At 41.3% G+C, this 18,673-nt stretch overlaps 1 protein-coding gene across 2 annotated transcripts; it reads left to right on the forward strand.

The window, feature by feature from the left end:
* The first annotated feature begins 1,417 nt into the window (after nt 1–1,417).
* alg14 (ALG14 UDP-N-acetylglucosaminyltransferase subunit) lies at nt 1,418–17,899 on the forward strand. 2 transcript variants are annotated; one of them, XM_084341075.1, is made up of 4 exons: nt 1,418–1,585; nt 2,406–2,557; nt 5,167–5,289; nt 17,579–17,899. In XM_084341075.1, exons 1-4 carry the CDS (start codon nt 1,441–1,443, stop codon nt 17,807–17,809), a joined length of 651 nt encoding a protein of 216 aa, XP_084197201.1. In that variant the 5' UTR covers nt 1,418–1,440; the 3' UTR covers nt 17,810–17,899. The 2 variants fall into 2 exon arrangements, with proteins under 2 accessions (XP_084197201.1, XP_084197202.1); XM_084341076.1 differs by lacking the exon at nt 1,418–1,585 and adding an exon at nt 2,112–2,169.
* The last annotated feature ends 774 nt before the right edge of the window (nt 17,900–18,673 follow it).

The following is an 18,673-nucleotide window of genomic DNA, read 5'->3' on the forward strand; positions in this document are numbered from 1 at the left end:
AAAAACAGTACATTTGTGGCTGCAACCATTCTTTTTAGTATAAGGTGCAATATTTTAAATGGTTGATTTTGAAGTAGGCCTAATTGAAAAGTCATCCAGAGGTATTCAGATTATATTACATTTTGTGTAGTTCAAGTCTGTTACTAATTACAAAATTGCTATGTTATATGTATCGGTAACTGATTTCTGTAGTAACCAACTCTAACAATACTTAATCTGAGCAGAATTAACCTATAAAATATAGTGCAATAAAAAGAAATACACTAAATAATATAGGCCAAACTAAAATGTATATGACACAACGAGACACAATTATGAAGATCAAAGAAAATTAAAAATGAAAATTAAATGAAAATTGTCAATATATATTTCCAGGTTTTTACATAATCTGAAGGCCTATGGTCTATCCCAAAATGTCCTGACACTATCACAGGTATAGAAAATACTTTTCTTTGTTCACTTTTATTTGAACATTTCATTTGGACACAATTTGACCAACATTAACACATTTATTTTCTGTAAAAATCCCTGGAACAGGGCCGGCCCAAGCACTAAGTGGACGAAGCGGTTGCTTGGGGCCTGCCTCTTGAAATGTCACACATGACAGCTTGATATATATATATGTATATGTATATATATATATACTGTATATATATATTGTGTGTGTGATATGTTATATCAGTGGTAATCATACAAAAGAAAAACAACATATTTTGATATTATTTTAACAGACTTTTAATGGACTCCGTACTACTGGTTTAATCATTCCCGCACAAATTCCATTTGTACAATTGACAAATGATGGAGCATTGACAATATTGGCAGTGCTGAGGCGGGTGGTGCATTTAGCTGAGGGCAGGGGGCCCCATAAAGCCTTGGGCCAGCTTTGCCCTGCAATTATAGCATATAGCATCAATCATCCCAGCCTTTGTATAAAGTCTATATTGTATATTTTGTGTTTTGTATACTCTACAAAATACTTTCAGTTACCATTGAGCACTATTTATAAAAATGTAATGTCTGCAGATGATATTTTGTACACTATCTTTACATATACTAACACACACACACACACACACACACACACAGGTAAACGTTCAGCAGGGTATCTTATCCAGGGTTCTGATATGTGAGAATGGACTAAACTCCAGCCAAAGCAGACATCCTCCATGCAGTGGAAAGGGAGTCTCATCAGATCAGCTGGGTGGCAACAATTGCAAATAAAAATACTGTTTCAGTTTTGCGGTGTTACACTGTATCCTATCTGCACGTAACAGGGGATTTATTAACGATCATATTTTCGCTTCCAACAATGACTGGGGGTAATCTTTGTAGCCTACGCAGCTTGTCAGGAACATCTGCCTGAAAGCCTGAAATCAGGGAACAAAAGCGGCGAAGACGCCGAACCTGATTTTGTACTAGTGAGCCGCCGTAGCCGTCATGGCGTTCCTGGTAGGAGCTCTGTTAGTTGTCCTACTTACATGTTTGCTATTTCTTATCAGGTTATATATTGTTGTGAAAAGTGGATCAAACTATAAACCTGGAACAAAAGGTTCGGTCGCTGTTCTGATCGTTGCGGGTTCAGGTAACATTAATGACATTCATTTACATCCATGTACCACGATACCCCTGATGTGTGCTGTTGTCCGGGTCCTAACCAGTTAACATAATCGGTTCCTCAGTCAGTTATTATGACTGAAGCGATATGTTGTACTTTCCAGCTTGTTAGTCATTGTTTCAAATTGTAGCGCTAAAGGGCGAACAAGCAGAGCAACGTTTCCCCGCTCTGCCATTAGCTGACTTCCTTAGCTTCCACGCTAACGAAGCATATTTTGCCGGGCTATACCAAAGTTTTCAGAAGGGTAGGGGTGTAACGTTAGCTTTTTTTGTAACGAGATCTTTTCCAGCGTTATTATTTTTTCGCCAATATTTAGAACTGTCCCGATCTTATAAGACACTTATATCTTATAAGACACTTAAAAGATACGTCGAAATCAAATAATCATAGAACCATGGCGAAATATAGCCTACAGTTCCCCAAAGTGCAAAACATCCAAAAAGGTTGCCACCGTTTTGCTCCAGACACTGATAGGCCAATCATCTGATAGTAATGATGAGAGCGGATACACTACATGGCCAGAATGATGTGGACAGCCTCCACCTTCATGGGTATTTTGTTACTAACATAGTAAATATGAAGATATAAAATATTTAGAATTTTTAACAGATGCAGAAAGTCTGTGACAAAAATTGGAAAAACTAATTTGTTCCATGTCAATATCCTCCATCAAAGGGTCTTGTTAGTCCTAATGTCACTGCCTTGCACTGACACGGCTGTCGTTCACATTTATTTTCATCATGTTTACATCATGTGTAGTTAACAGTGTGTCTTATATGTTTTCCAGGTGGTCACACCTCAGAGATCTTGCGGGTGATGGAGTGCCTTTCTGCAGCCTACACACCTCGACACTATGTTATTGCTGACACTGACAGGATGAGTGAGGAGAAAATCTGCACCCTTGAAAGCTTAAACCAACACTCAGCCTCTGACCCACAGGTACACAGCTGTGAATATGGGTATATTTGAGTGTGGATGGTCGGGGTATGTCCCTACCATTGTCCCCAGAAATTATGTTTGATTTAAATTTTTAGAGATTCAGCAGCCTGACCACCACAGACAAACACATACAGACAAGCTCTAAGCAACTGGGATTTTTTAAATTCTTTACTTAAGTAAAAGTACCAAAACAACATTGTAAAATAATCCATTACAAGTAAAAGTCCTGCAGTCAAACTATAATTAAATAAAAGTAAAACATATTATCAGCAAGATGTACTTAAAATATCGTCAGTAAAAGTACTTGATATCTAGTGACTGATAAATTATCATCTGTTACATTATTAGATTGTGAAAATGAGTGCATCAATGCATAAGTACAGTTTTAATGTTGTAGCTGGTCCAGGAGCAGCGATTTTTAATTATTTTAATCCAGTGGTTGTAGGTCATGGGGTTGGGCCCCTGCAAAAGGTCACGAGATACAGTGTGAGGTGATTGATGGGGTAGCCTTGCTTTTACAAGTTACAAGGTAAATTTATAAACAAAACAAACAAACCCAAAACAATCTTTTTTATAAAATGGAGTGTTGAGGATGAATTGAGTCTCACAGCCCGAGGAAAGAAGCTGCTCTGTAGTCTGGTGGTATGGCAGTGGATATCTTTTTCCAGATGGCAGCAGGGTGAACAGACTGTCGCTGGGGTTCGTGTTGTCTTTTAGAATCCTTTGGCTCTGTACAGACATCTCACTTCACCAATATCACTAATGCTCTGTGCAGACCATTTTATCTATTTGTTTAAGTATTATATGTATATATGTGTGTGTGTGTGTGTGTGTGTGAATGTGTGTGTATATATATATATATATATATGTTTTCAGCAAGTTATATAAGCGCATATTATATATTATATACTGTATTGTTAATATACATAGATATTGAATGAAGTAAACCTTTGTCAGAGTAAGGGGTGAATGTGTGAATATGGACGTTACAGAGCAGTGTGCAAATTAACACCAAAAAACAAAGTTGTCAGAGAAAGCAGATAAAAGATGAAATTTACAGTAACTGATCTGTGGCACAGTGTGAATATGCACCAGCAGGTGGCATGAGTACACTTGTCATCTGTGCTTCTCTATTTCTCTGGTACTGATAATCCACAGAGGTTTTCCTAAAAATATTTTCTTTAACATTTTACCTTTTATTGAGCAGCTTACAGGACAGATATATACAGAAAATATTGGGAAGAGGGGGCTGACATAATGACTGTGACATAATGACACAATAATAATGTTGTGGTTATATGGTTCGCCAAATGCCTCAGGAACTACTTTCCACTGATGATAACAAGGGGTCTGTGGGTTGTTGTGAAAGACGCTTTGCGACCACGAATGAAATTTCATCCATATTTATTAAATTGAGCTAGAGACAGAAATCTCACCAAATATCTGTATGGCTTGATGTCAATATAGTTTGGGTGAACAGAACCTTTATTGTTGTGTGGAAGTATAGTTAAGTGTAGACTCACTGGAAACTCTAACAATGACCTGTTCATGAGCTGGTAAGCACCTGTGAAGTCTGAGTTATGAGAGCTGAAAGTCACTTTATCCAAATGAGTTACTCAGTAGAGCGCTTACCTCCCAACAGTCCCCTTTAATTTAGTCAAGCCTAATCCAATATCAAATATGCTTGTCCTGTATCACTCTAAATTTAAAACCACCCATAACTGCTAACCATAATTTAAGCTCACTATTTGTGTAACAGTGACCACTAGGACAACAAAACAATGCAGATGAAATCATGAACTCCATTATGTTGTGGAAGAATAATACATTTTTATTAAGATCTGCATCAGATTGTACTCACTGATAGATAGAAACCACCTAAATATGGCTGATTTGTTCCATCAGGATCCATCCATTATTCCCTGAGAAATTAAAAAAATGTGGGAAAAATGGCCTATCTCACAGTGTTAAAGAACATGTGAAAAAAAAATCCTGGATCCGCCCCTTTTTCCAGGTCTGCACCAACACTTAATGTAGTTTATTATGGGCCAAGACCCATCCTCCATCCAACTGTCTGTTCAGTACTTTTTGTGTATTCCTGCTGACAAACCAACAAACAAACAGACACGGGTGAAAACAAAACCTTCATGGCGGAACCTTCATCTTTCTGATGAATCTGTATTTTTTGCAATGCAAACTGCAACATCTCTGAGCACCCCTGATGGACATTTGCCTGATCAGACCACACGCCCCATCATGAGCACTTCGCTTTACTACATCGGCCTGTAGGCTGGTACCGCCATCGCTGAGAGCAAACAAAAAACGCACAGCGAAATCCCGACTCTTCTCTGTTTTGGCACCCCAGTGGTGGAATGAACTTCCGACCAACGTCAGGACAGCAGAATCGCTCGCCATCTTTCGCAAAAGACTCAAGACTCACTTGTTCAGACTCCACCTCGATTGAATATTGTTTCTATCCTTTCTACTTTATCAACAGAGATATGTTGTGGTTTCTTTCTGGTGACAAATGTACTTATTGTAAGTCGCTTTGGACAAAAGCGTCTGCTAAATGCCCTAAATGTAAATGTAAATTTACCCTTGTTCCCCAGTTCACCATCTGTCGGATCCCACGGAGCCGGGAGGTCCATCAGTCTTGGAGTTCCTCTGTTATCAGCACTCTGAATGCCCTGCGGTACTCTCTTCCTCTGGTGTTCAGACTCAGACCTGACATGGTGAGTGCACCCACGCAGGGAGGGTCTAATTGACCTTGACACATACAAAAGGCTAAGAGTCAGGATATCTTCTATATCTGCTGCACAGTTGTGAGCGTTATTTTCCTAATCTGTATCTTGTGAGTCCCTCATCTTTGTAGAGGGTCAATACTAAACTGTTTAAATATTGATTTACACAAACCCATTCAACTCTGTCTAGCACTTACAGGTGCCATATGTAGATCGCATAAGAATATGAACTCTGAAAAAATCTTGAAACACGAAACTTACAACAATGCTGACATTTAACTTGGGTTGCATCACAAGATCATGCTCATTGAATTACACTTCCTCTTTCTCATAAATAGATCGGCTTTTGAAAGACATTCTTGTTCCAAGTACATATTAACAATATCAAATTTTGAACCGTAAAACTTAATCTGTGCTGAATGCCATTTATTCTGTTCAAAACAAGTGTTACAACTGCTGTAGTACTACTTTAAACATCTACTGTAGATAGACAGGAAAATGCAGTATATAATATGTGGACATCGTTTCCACATGCTTTATTGTCAGTGCCGGCCCTGACCAATTTGGTGCCCTAGGCAAGATTTTAGCTGCCGCCCCCTTGCATCGCAGTCAATTTCACAATCAATTTTCATACACTCACACAGAAACTGCATGTATGTATTCAATATTTTAAAAGTGCATCTGAAGAGAGAAGAGAAGTATATGGATGTTACATTTTAATAAAAAAACAGATGCTTGGTGTGTTCTATACATAAGACTAATACAGACTAATAATGAAAATACGATGAGACTCATTCAACTTTATTGTCACTGCAATGCAATTCAGTCTAACCAGAGTGCAAAAAGCAGTAAAGTGCAGTGACATTAATATATGTATATATGTATATATGAATATGTATACGTATGTGTATATATGTATATGTATGTGTATATATAAATAGCCTATGAATGACATGGGAAAGCTAAGGTATGGAGTATTAACAGTAATACACTTTAACTGCACTTTAACACTGATGTAAACTTTAACAAACATAAACTGTTACACAATAAACCAAAGGCTTACAACTACTCTATTACTTATAAAGTGGATGGAAAACTAAGAGCATTTTAACTGACATACACGCAGGAAAACACAGCCAACAGGTTAAAATAACACCTGAACCGGCCTGAGGTTAACTTTCCAAATGTCCCTGATGAATTAAGGTGGAGTAACATTAACTTACGTCGACTCAGCTATTTACTGATTATTAAACAATGCTACTATCGTCCAAAGTAAGCTAGCAAGCTAACACTCTGCTCCAACAACGGTAACTACGATGCATTAAACTATTCATTTCATTCACTTCATCACACTGACGTTACTGTACCTCTTTCTTTTTCACGTGTTTCTTCCTCTTCTCTCCTTCTTTTCCTTCCCTGGGCGCCGGATGGTTTCAGTCTTTTAGACATTGTGGTTCTGCTACAGTATCAATAAATCTCTCTCTTGGTCTTGGGGTCACGGTCCAGTCAGATTCAGGCAACTCGCCTCTCGGCCCCGCCCCCCACCCTCACAGAGGGCAGGTACAGTGCAACGAGCCAGCCAGGAACCCAGAAAAAGGCCTCTCTGTTATTTAATAGGCTTTGCTATGAAGTTATGTTGCCGTGGGCTTATATAATATTTCGATATAATAGTAGTAATAGCACTGGTAAAAAATAGTACTTTTTTTTTCTCCCCCCGTTTGCGGCGCCACCCGTGGATGACAGCGCCCTTAGCATTCGCCTATACTGCCTATGCCAAGGGCCGGCTCTGATTGTTGTGTTTCACTGCATGCTACGACACAGCTTAATTTGGCTCTTTTTTTCATTGGCAGGAACTGTGTATAGTGTCTGTATCATTTACAGTATCACTACATTATAGGTTGTTGAGGTCCAGGTATCTTTCTCAATGAGGAAGATCATCCAAAAGCAAAAAAAAGTCAAGGTACAGTTACAAGAATGTGATGAATGAGGAACAGGTATGAAAAATGCTGCTTGTCCTGTTTTTATATGCTGCAACACACAACGATGGAGAGTTGAGTGTTATGTGGGTTCTGGTTTGTTGGGTCTCACCTGACAGGTATTTCATTGTAAAGACGTACCAGAGTCTTGTGAGATATTCTCCCTGTATATACACCCAGTTTTGAGGAACTCTTATGAGGTTTGAGATGTGGATTCGCTATAACAGTATATGCCATTCTACATTGCGATGTCAATACACAGTATATTGTGATAAATTAACATTTCTAAAATTATTGAGATACTGCTTATGGATCAAATAAACAGTATACATTTCTGCCTGAAAAACTGCGTCTGTCCCCGGCAAAAAACTTTAACTCACCATGTGTTTGTCTCCTTCCACTATTGTGTTGTTGTAGTGACTGTCTTAAAAAAATCACCGAGACGGTCAGCCCTCCTGACCGAGACTTCAGTGAACCCCCCAGAAAACAGCTTCCCTCCCTGTGAGTGAGAGAGTCAGACAGCGTCCTGTTTACTGATGGTGATTATGTAATTATGTAATTTAGAGCAGAAAACGTAACTTTGTCACTTTCCAGGATGTTTGGTGGGTCAGGATCTCAATCACAACACATTATAACTGCATCCATATGATTATAAACAGTCAGCAGGTACATGTTTAGATTAACAGGAGGACACTGGGGGAAACAGGTTGAAGAAAACACACAGAAGTCAACTTCATGACGTGTACCGTCACGCCTCTTTTGGATCTTGGCGCCGGCGTGCTGTATGAATTGACACACTGGTGCGGCTTTACGCCGGAGCTGCTTGGTCCAGTGTGAACAAACAAAGGCGGAGAGAAAGCAGGCCTTCGCTGCGGCAATGATGCAGAGTCTCTGTGTGAAAAGGGATTACAGCAATGGAAGAGGAGGCTGAAGCCATGCAACATGTATTATTCAGGGGACAAAATAGTGGTTGATAAACAAAGCAAACATGCAGCTTGGGAGTTAGTTCCTTGCTAAATTGAATAAAAGAGCAAAAAGGACAAAAAAAAGGATGAACTAAAACTCAAGACCATGTTGATGGGATCACACCAGCCGCGATGCCTGTCAACATGTTGTTACTCAGACCCATGAGTAGTCATGGGTCCGACGGTTACATCAACACTACCTGTCAGAAGAGTTCTCATGTTGTAATGTAGTAATGACTACTGAGTAGTCACAGTTCAGAGCATGGTTGGTGTGATCCCATCACAAGATGGTCCCTAGTTTAAATATGTAATTAAGTGGTCTATTACTTTAGGGATTGGTTAACCCAAATTTTAAAGACACATTTTCTTCTCCCTTGAGTGTTATCCTTTTATATCGGTATGGTTTATTTTTCACTAAAAATATCTGTCTCTGAGATTCCTATCTCCACCCAGTACAATGAAGGTGAATGGAATTTAAATTTGTGCTATTCACAACATTGAAAATTACATTTTAAAACCTTTAACAGCACGTCGTTTTCCAGAAACAGTGCCCATGTTACTCTGGATAATCCACAGAACACACTGGGGACAGTATTTATAGGAACTACTTCTTCAGTAGAAAGTAAATTTGACGTCAGAGCTTAGTTTGTGTGGAAACTAAATAATCTGGGAAATGGAAACGACAGTAAGAACTCATTTGTCAGTGAAATAAAAATCTGCCAGCTTCACCTCTGTTAAAGTACAGATAATGGAGCTTGGCTCTGGTATTTGTGAACTGTATGTTTAGCTGATCAGAGTAGTGAGAACAGATTCCAGACCTGTGACGGGTCCCCCTGGATGTCTGTCCAGCAGAATCCTCTGGTTATTGGTGGCTGGTTGGAAACAAAGCTGGGGACTTAGTGCCAGAGCAGTCATGACAGGAATGTTCCAGTCAGGCTTATGACTGCAGCACTGCTGAGGAACAGTCATGAACCCTCAGCCTCTCTCATTAGCATGGCATTGATTCTGCCATAAGGGGATTTTACTGGTGCAACTGCTGAGAACCAGATCATCTTTAACCTGCTGGGGACATCAGAATTTCCACACTTTGGACCACATGTACAAAATAACTGGTATGCTTTTATAGAGGAGTTCTGAATGCAGCGAAAAATGTTGAACTGCTGTATCAAATAAATTTGCCAAATTTGCCAAGCTGCTATGTGTTGGTGAGAGCTGTGTGTAGGGTCAGGTGGATCAGACCTCTTGTTGTTGCTCTGTTGGTTGGACATAAATGTTCTGGTGGCACTCAACTCACACATCTTCACAGGCAAGAGAGGCAATCACAAAATAAATGAGAAACGCATTCATTTTGACATGGAATATGACACATGAGTAAAATGAAGAACAAACTTAAGACTTTTTAAAAATATATTCCCCTTTTGAAATTAAGCTGTCAATTGTCAAGTCATATTAACATTGCCCAAAATCACAAAGTCATACATTTGCTACAACAGGACATGGAGAAATGGTGAAAAAAAATATAAAAGAGCAACAGCGGAGGGATTTGTGATGGTAAAATTCTCTACAGACTCATGGCCACTGCCTACCCCCCTCCTATGTTTTAGTTGGTAGATGTGTGTGAGTTTGCTACATTCTACAAGCCCTCTTGGCTTTTTTTATTCTAATAAATACACAACATAAAGAAAGGAAATATTTTTAAGACCGTAAACCCTCTGAATTTAAGACTAGCTTAATTATATAATTACCGGTTAACTTACTGATAAACACACTTCATTCAAACTCGACATTAGTGCTGGGCGGTATACCGGTTCAAACCGAATACCGGTGTATATTTTCGTTATGATATGAATTTTTAATGTACCGCCATACCGGTGTATGGCGGTACATTATTAACGCTACGCGTTCTGAACACGTCATGAACGACACTGTTTCAGACCGGACCCTTTTCAATGTTGCGCTTCTAAACACGCATGGTGCGAGGCGTGGTGAGGTTAAACAGTAGTGCTCTGGTGTTACGTTACGGTGAAGATGGATAGGATAGACATTAGCCTCATTCACCCTGCCGTTTGTATGCAGGGATCCTGCGCCAATTCTCCGCATCCTCCTTTGTGTGAAAGTCTCTGATGCAGCGAGGGGTGAAATTTCCCTCCGCTTCTGATGCGCCTCCAGAGGTAGTATCAGAAGCGCAGGATTGGCGAACCGAACCAGTGTGAACGGATAGGCTGGCGGCACGGAGCGAGGGTGTGTCGGTCTGATGGTGTTCACTGTACAGGTCCTTCACTCAACAAAATATAGATAAATGTCCCACAAAGCAACGTTACATGACCATACAACAGTAACGTAGTAACTGGTTGTGTCTTTGGCAACTTATATGAGGAAAAAATACTGCAGTTATTCGCGGAGAAGTGTCTGTCCGACCGACTATTTCTGCCCGAAAAACAGCGTCTGTCCCCGGCAAAAAAATTTAACTCGCCAACTGTTTGTCGCGGTGGAACAAATCACCACAATGGCCAGCCCTCCCGACCGAGGCTTTAGCTAACTTTCCCCCATAAACAGCCTCCCTCCCCGCGAGTGATAGAGTCAGACAGTGTCCCGTTTACTGATGGCAATTATGTAATTATGTAATTAGGAGAAAAACGTAACTTTGTCATTTTCCAGGATGTTTGGTGGGTCAGGATCTCAATCACAGCACATTATAACAGCATCCATATGACTATAAACAGTCAGCAGGTACATGTTCAGATTAACAGGAGATCACTGGGAAACACCTTGAAAAAACACATACCTCATCATCATGACGTGTACTGTCACGCCTCCTTTGGAGCCGCGGCCTCTTCACTCAGTCACACTTGTTTTAGATTTCCTTTTTAGATTTACTTGAATACTGTGTAATGTACCTGGGCTTTAACTTGAAGCAAACGCATAATTATTGCAAGTTGCACTACTTTTTGTATTGGTTTTATAAAAGATGTTTGTGAAATTTGCACAGTAAACTGATTCCTCACTTCATTAGAATCATGAGTGGCTCTTCTTTGTAAACAGCATTATTTTCTGGGGCCATGCAAACCTGTATTACTACTAGTGTGGAATTATTCTACAATATTCACTCATCATGACAGTAAAATAGGCCATCCTGAGTCAATCTACTGCAGTAATTCCTCTCTCAACCAGTAGAAAATGCTGTGAACACCTGATTATGCATGAAAAAAAAAATACTGTCATATACCGTGAACCCGTTTGAAAAATACTGTGATATACATTTTTGGTCATACCGCCCAGCACTACTCATCATCAATAAAATGAAACTCACCATGACATTATACAATAGCTTAACATCAGCTCTGGTTTGTTCAAAATATACCTTAAATTAGTTTGATGTGAAAATATTCCGGCTCTACATGGTGTTTCCCCTGTTGCCTCTCTCTGCTAACTCCAGGTTAGAGCAGTGGCGCATCATCTAGTGATTTGGAATCTTGTCACAGCAAATGCTGTCCCCGTCTATAGCCCTTTTCACACAGAGTCGCCACATTATTGCCACAGGAGCGGTTCCCCAATTCTCCGCTGTTGTTTGTTCACACAGAGCCAAGCAGCTCCGGCATAAAGACAAACCAGTGTGTAATTCACATTGCAAGCTGGCGCTGCGGCTCCTAAAGAGGTGTGACGGTGTGTTTTTTCAGTGTGTTTCCCCCAGTGTCCTCCTGTTAATCTGAACATGTACCTGCTGACTGTTTATAATCATATGGATGCAGTCATAATGTGTTGTGATTGAGATCCTGACCCACCAAACATCCTGGAAAGTGACAAAGTTACGTTTTCTGCTCTAAATTACATAATTACATAATCACCATCAGTAAACAGGATTCTGTTTAACTCTGTCACTCGCGGGGAGGGAAGCTGTTTTCTGGGGGAAAATTCACTGATGTCTCGGTCAGAAGGGCTGACCGTCTCGGCGATTTTTTTCACCACGACAAACAGTTTTTCAGACGCAAACAGACACAGTTTTTCAGGCAGAAATGTGACGAAGAGTCAGTCAGACAGACACTTCTCCACGTATAACTGCTGTATTTTTTTCCTCATATAAGTTGCCAAAGACACTAGCTTACCAGTTACTACGTTACTGTTGTTTGGTCCTGTAACGTTGCTTTGTGGGACACTTCTCTTTATTTTATTGAGTGGAGGACCTGTTTAGTTATCAGACTGTCAGACCGACACGCCCCCGCTCCGCTCCGCCGGCTTATCCATTCACACTGGTTGAGTTCGCCAATGCTGCGCCCCTGACTGATACTACCTCTGACACTACCTCTGACACTACCTCTGATACTACCTCTGATACTACCTCTGATACTACCTCTGACACTACCTCTGACACTACCTCTGATACTACCTCTGACACTACCTCTGACACTACCTCTGATACTACCTCTGATACTACCTCTGACACTACCTCTGACACTACCTCTGATACTACCTCTGACACTACCTCTGACACTACCTCTGATACTACCTCTGACACTACCTCTGACACTACCTCTGATACTACCTCTGACACTACCTCTGATACTACCTCTGATACTACCTCTGACACTACCTCTGATACTACCTCTGACACTACCTCTGACACTACCTCTGACACTACCTCTGATACTACCTCTGATACTACCTCTGACACTACCTCTGATACTACCTCTGATACTACCTCTGATACTACCTCTGACACTACCTCTGATACTACCTCTGACACTACCACTGATACTACCTCTGATACTACCTCTGATACTACCTCTGATACTACCTCTGACACTACCTCTGATACTACCTCTGATACTACCTCTGACACTACCTCTGATACTACCTCTGATACTACCTCTGACACTACCTCTGATACTACCTCTGATACTACCTCTGATACTACCTCTGACACTACCTCTGACACTACCTCTGACACTACCACCTCTGACACTACCTCTGATACTACCTCTGACACTACCTCTGATACTACCTCTGACACTACCTCTGACACTACCTCTGACACTACCTCTAATACTACCTCTGACACTACCTCTGATACTACCTCTGACACTACCTCTGACACTACCTCTGATACTACCTCTGACACTACCTCTGACACTACCACTGATACTACCTCTGACACTACCTCTGACACTACCTCTGACACTACCTCTAATACTACCTCTGACACTACCTCTGATACTACCTCTGACACTACCTCTGACACTACCTCTGATACTACCTCTGACACTACCTCTGACACTACCTCTAATACTACCTCTGACACTACCTCTGATACTACCTCTGACACTACCTCTGACACTACCTCTGACACTACCTCTAATACTACCTCTGACACTACCTCTGATACTACCACTGATACTACCTCTGACACTACCTCTGATACTACCACTGATACTACCTCTGACACTACCTCTGACACTACCACTGATACTACCTCTGACACTACCTCTGACACTACCTCTGACACTACCTCTAATACTACCTCTGACACTACCTCTGATACTACCTCTGACACTACCTCTGACACTACCTCTGATACTACCTCTGACACTACCTCTGACACTACCTCTAATACTACCTCTGACACTACCTCTGACACTACCTCTGACACTACCTCTGATACTACCTCTGACACTACCTCTGACACTACCTCTGATACTACCTCTGACACTACCTCTGACACTACCTCTGACACTACCTCTGACACTACCTCTGATACTACCTCTGACACTACCTCTGACACTACCTCTGATACTACCTCTGATACTACCTCTGACACTACCTCTGATACTACCTCTGACACTACCTCTGACACTACCTCTGATACTACCTCTGATACTACCTCTGACACTACCTCTGATACTACCTCTGACACTACCTCTGACACTACCTCTGATACTACCTCTGACACTACCTCTGACACTACCTCTGACACTACCTCTGATACTACCTCTGACACTACCTCTGATACTACCTCTGACACTACCTCTGACACTACCTCTGATACTACCTCTGACACTACCTCTGACACTACCTCTGACACTACCTCTGATACTACCTCTGACACTACCTCTGATACTACCTCTGATACTACCTCTGACACTACCTCTGATACTACCTCTGACACTACCTCTGACACTACCTCTGATACTACCTCTGACACTACCTCTGACACTACCTCTGACACTACCTCTGATACTACCTCTGACACTACCTCTGACACTACCTCTGATACTACCTCTGATACTACCTCTGACACTACCTCTGATACTACCTCTGATACTACCTCTGACACTACCTCTGACACTACCTCTGATACTACCTCTGACACTACCTCTGACACTACCTCTGACACTACCTCTGATACTACCTCTGACACATAATGTACAATCAGGTTTCCCAAGCTGAAATCTAGCCGTATTAACTGGGTTTCTAATTTGTATGGTGTAAACAATCAAGTTACTATAAGAAAGCTCACAATAACCACATTATGTAACTGTATGTGAATCCAGTGCCTGGAAATCTCTGGGAAGGGGAAATCAGATTTCCATCTCCAGAATTCTATTTACTGCAGTCAGACAGATCTTAAGATCGAGTGGTGAAACATGCTGATGTTCATGGCTAATTGTTTAGTTTTATTTACTGCGCAGTGAGAATTTGTAGACCGACCACCCAAATTCACAAGTTAACAAGCGAAAGGTTTGTAATCTTGATGCTTACATCTGCTGCTCCATGAACCATTTCATTTTATGGTTGTAAAGCAACTGTTCTTTCCCTGTTGAGCTGGAAGAATGATGGAACTGTTCTGCTTCGCAAATGCAGAGTGCAGGCCAGTTCTATGTAGTGAGCAGTGTAGAGACAATATTACAGTGCTGTTCTGTCTGTACCGTGGAGCTGCATGATGACTTCTCCAGACTTTAGAGCAGCTCTGTCTAGTTTCCTGTAAACCCAAACTCCTTCAACTCCCTCAGCCTTCTTCAGCCCTGAGGCCACTTCTTCATCCCAGTCCCCTCCCCCTCTGTCTTTAAGTCTGACTGAGCTGCCTTCATTTTTCTTTCACATTTTTTTAATCTTGAAAGTTAAGGGACAGTTAAGTTCAGTCATATTTGGCTTGAAACAGTTCATGACTCTCTAAATCCTGAGGTCTTAACAACAAGCACACAGAGAATCATTTCCTGTACTAGCCTCTAGCACCATCCTTTTTGACTAATTGAATCATGTCTTGCCTGTAGCCTCTCTTCACACATTGTGGAGGTATGCTGTGAGCAGTTCAGTCAAAGTGGGATTTATTTCTTATTGTATGATTTCAAATTATTTTATGAGGCCTTGAGGAGGTGAATATATCTACTGTTTCAGACAAGAAAAAAAGCAAAAGCTAGAGAAAAGTCCCAGTCACTGTGTAACAGAAATATTTTAGATTTGAGTCAAAGTTCACCTTTGATACAGAAAGCAAGCAATGGATTTTGATAATTGATTAATTACTTAAATACTTTGTACAGTATGTATAATAAAAATAAAAACAATTAAAACTGCAAGCAGTGATGAACGGGCCCTCGACCCATGTACGTCGGGCCGTGGCGCAGTCGGAGGGCACACACCCAGATGTCTGCTCGCTCGTTGCCTGTGGAAATGTCCTACCTAAATGGGATACGTGTCACACAAAAGGCAACAGTGACATCTTCAGTGACTTCCTGTGGCCAGTGGGTGGCGCTATGGATATGAACCAGTATTGATGCATAGTCGTGTTCAGGGCGAACCCCTCTACATGTGTGACGAATTTGGTGTAGATGGGAAATTTTATGTTGGAAAAAATAAAATGGCCGCACGCAATCCAAGATGGCCGACTTCCTGATGGTGGGAGAAACTCCACAAAATTAATGTCTAAATCGATGAAACCTATGAGTCCTGCAAATTTCATGAAGATCTGAGAAAATTGTTGTTCACATGACCCGGCGTTAGTGGGCGCTATAGATATGACACAGTATTTATGCATAGGCGTATTCAGGGCGAACCCCTCTACATGTGTAGGCAGTTTTGTGTAGATGGGAAATTGTATGTTGAAGTTATAAGGACTTCCTGCTTCCTGCTTGCGAGGGATCAAAATTGACCACACCACCACGGCCATCAGGTGTAACGGAGGCGAAAGCTTTTGATAACTTTTCATCTTCAATGTCTGAGGATGATCCTGAGTGAATGAGAAGTCTGTGGTGTTAAATCTGTAGGTGGAGTTAGTCAAAGTATGAGGCATAGAAATGGGTGCGTACAAAATGGGAAAAGCCATAAGGGGGGCGTTAGGGGGCAATACTGAGCTGTCGTGCTGCACCTGAGGGAAGTTGTGGTATCAAATTAATGTACTCATGGGTTAGAAGCTACGGGCCAAATTTGGTGTGTCTGTGACCATCCTAAAGTCCCGAAAACAGTATCGAAAAAATGGAAATCGCCGCATGCCATTCAAGATGGCCGACTTCCTGTTGCAGCAGAAATTCCGGCAAAAATAATTCCTGGCTAAATCCTTGAGACCCATGAGTCCTGTTAATTTAATGACGATCCAAGACTGTTTCCACACGCACAAAACGATGTTAGGTGGCGCTATGGAGTCCCCTGGCCACACCCACCCCCAATCATGTTGAATTCTGATAGCGGCACACACATGTGACGTATGTTCCGACTTTGGGGATTTTTGGGGTATGTTCAGGCCGCCAAATATGCGATCGGTTGGGAGGAATAAATAATCCTAACAATTACAATAGGTCCTCGCGCTGACAAGCGCTCAGGCCCTAATTAACACACTGACACAATGAAAGTTGTCCTCATTCATACTTTGGAATGACATAAGTCTGTTGGGTAAAAGTCAACAAAAGTATATAGTGAATGAGTGAGAAGTGAAAATATAAACGTTTTGAAGCTTTGTAGATACTGGGTTGTTAGCCAGACCCAAATATTTCTGATAATAGTGTTCAGTTTTGGACACTGGCTCAGATAGCCAACCATAGAGCAACTGGAGACAACTGGGCAGAAGTAGAATCCCCACTCCCCCACTCCAAAAGAAGAAAAACTAGATGTCTGGATAAAAAAACAATTCAGTTTGCTGTCTGTCTCAGTACTGGGCACACAGGGATTAAACAGATATTGATCTTAATATGGCAAATGCATATCACACTGAATTGTTCCTTGAACCAGTTTCATGTGACATGAGAGTTCTGCCACAGATGTCTTGAACAGCCCCCAGAGGCTGCTTTCTATGAAACGTATGTCACTTCCTGGAAATGTGCTCATCGCCCTCCTTTCTGTGTGTTGTTGTTTCAGGTGCTGTGCAACGGCCCGGGGACGTGCGTTCCCCTGTGTGTGGCAGGACTCCTGCTTGGAATTCTCGGAATGAAGAAAGTCCTTATAGTTTATGTTGAAAGTATCTGTCGGGTGCAGACGCTGTCGCTCACAGGGAAGATCCTGTACCCAATTTCAGACTATTTCTTTGTGCAGTGGGCCCCTCTTAGGGACAAATACCCCAAATCAATTTTCCTTGGAAGAATAGTGTGAAAACATTTGTTACACATTTACAGAAATCTAACATCAAATATGTTGAAAAGCTTGTTGTAATGGTCATGGATTAAATGCTTTATTTTTTAATCACCGAGTTATGTTGATACATTATCATATACCAATTTTGTTGGTGTGACATTTCTTAGAGTGCAAGGTCGAGCACAACCGCGTTATAGTCCCGGTCAAAAGTTTACCTACACTTGTTAAGAACATGTTTATCATGGCAGTCTTGAGTTCCAGTGATTTCTACAAACACTACATTGGGAAAGTCGAAGAAGCTCAGCATTGATCTGAAAGAGCACATTATTGATTTGAACAAGTCAGGAAAGTCACTTGGAGTCATTTCAAAGCAGTTACAGGTCCAAAATTCAACTGTACAGACTAAAGTGCATGGCACAGTTGTGTCATTGCCACGATCAGAAAACACAAACTATCACCTGCTGCTGACAGAAAACTGGTCAGGATGATCAAAAGTCAAACAAAAAACACCCAAAACAAGTCTGCAATGAATTAGAAGCTGCTGGAAGACGTGTCAGTGTCCACAGTCAGGTGTGTTTTACATCAACATGAGCTGAGAGGCTGCCGTGTTAGAAAGAAGTCCTTGCTCCAGACATGGCACCTTAAAGCTCGACTGAAGTGCTGATGCTGCTGATCACATGGACAACATTTTGTTCAGCTTAGAGAGGTGATAGTCTGTTAGGAAGGGACAATATATCAGGGAGAAGAGGTGGAGTAGCCTGAGGCAAGAGGCTAGGAGAAGCCAGGAGAGATTTAAGCAAAGGAAACTTACCTGAACTTGTGAAGGTCCAACCAAAGACAAAGAAGGACACAGCTCTATCCAAACAGGTCAAAGAGATTGAT

Source organism: Pagrus pagrus (assembly GCF_965226575.1).
Source record: "Pagrus pagrus genome assembly, chromosome: 20".
NCBI classification, from domain to species: Eukaryota; Metazoa; Chordata; class Actinopteri; order Spariformes; family Sparidae; genus Pagrus; species Pagrus pagrus.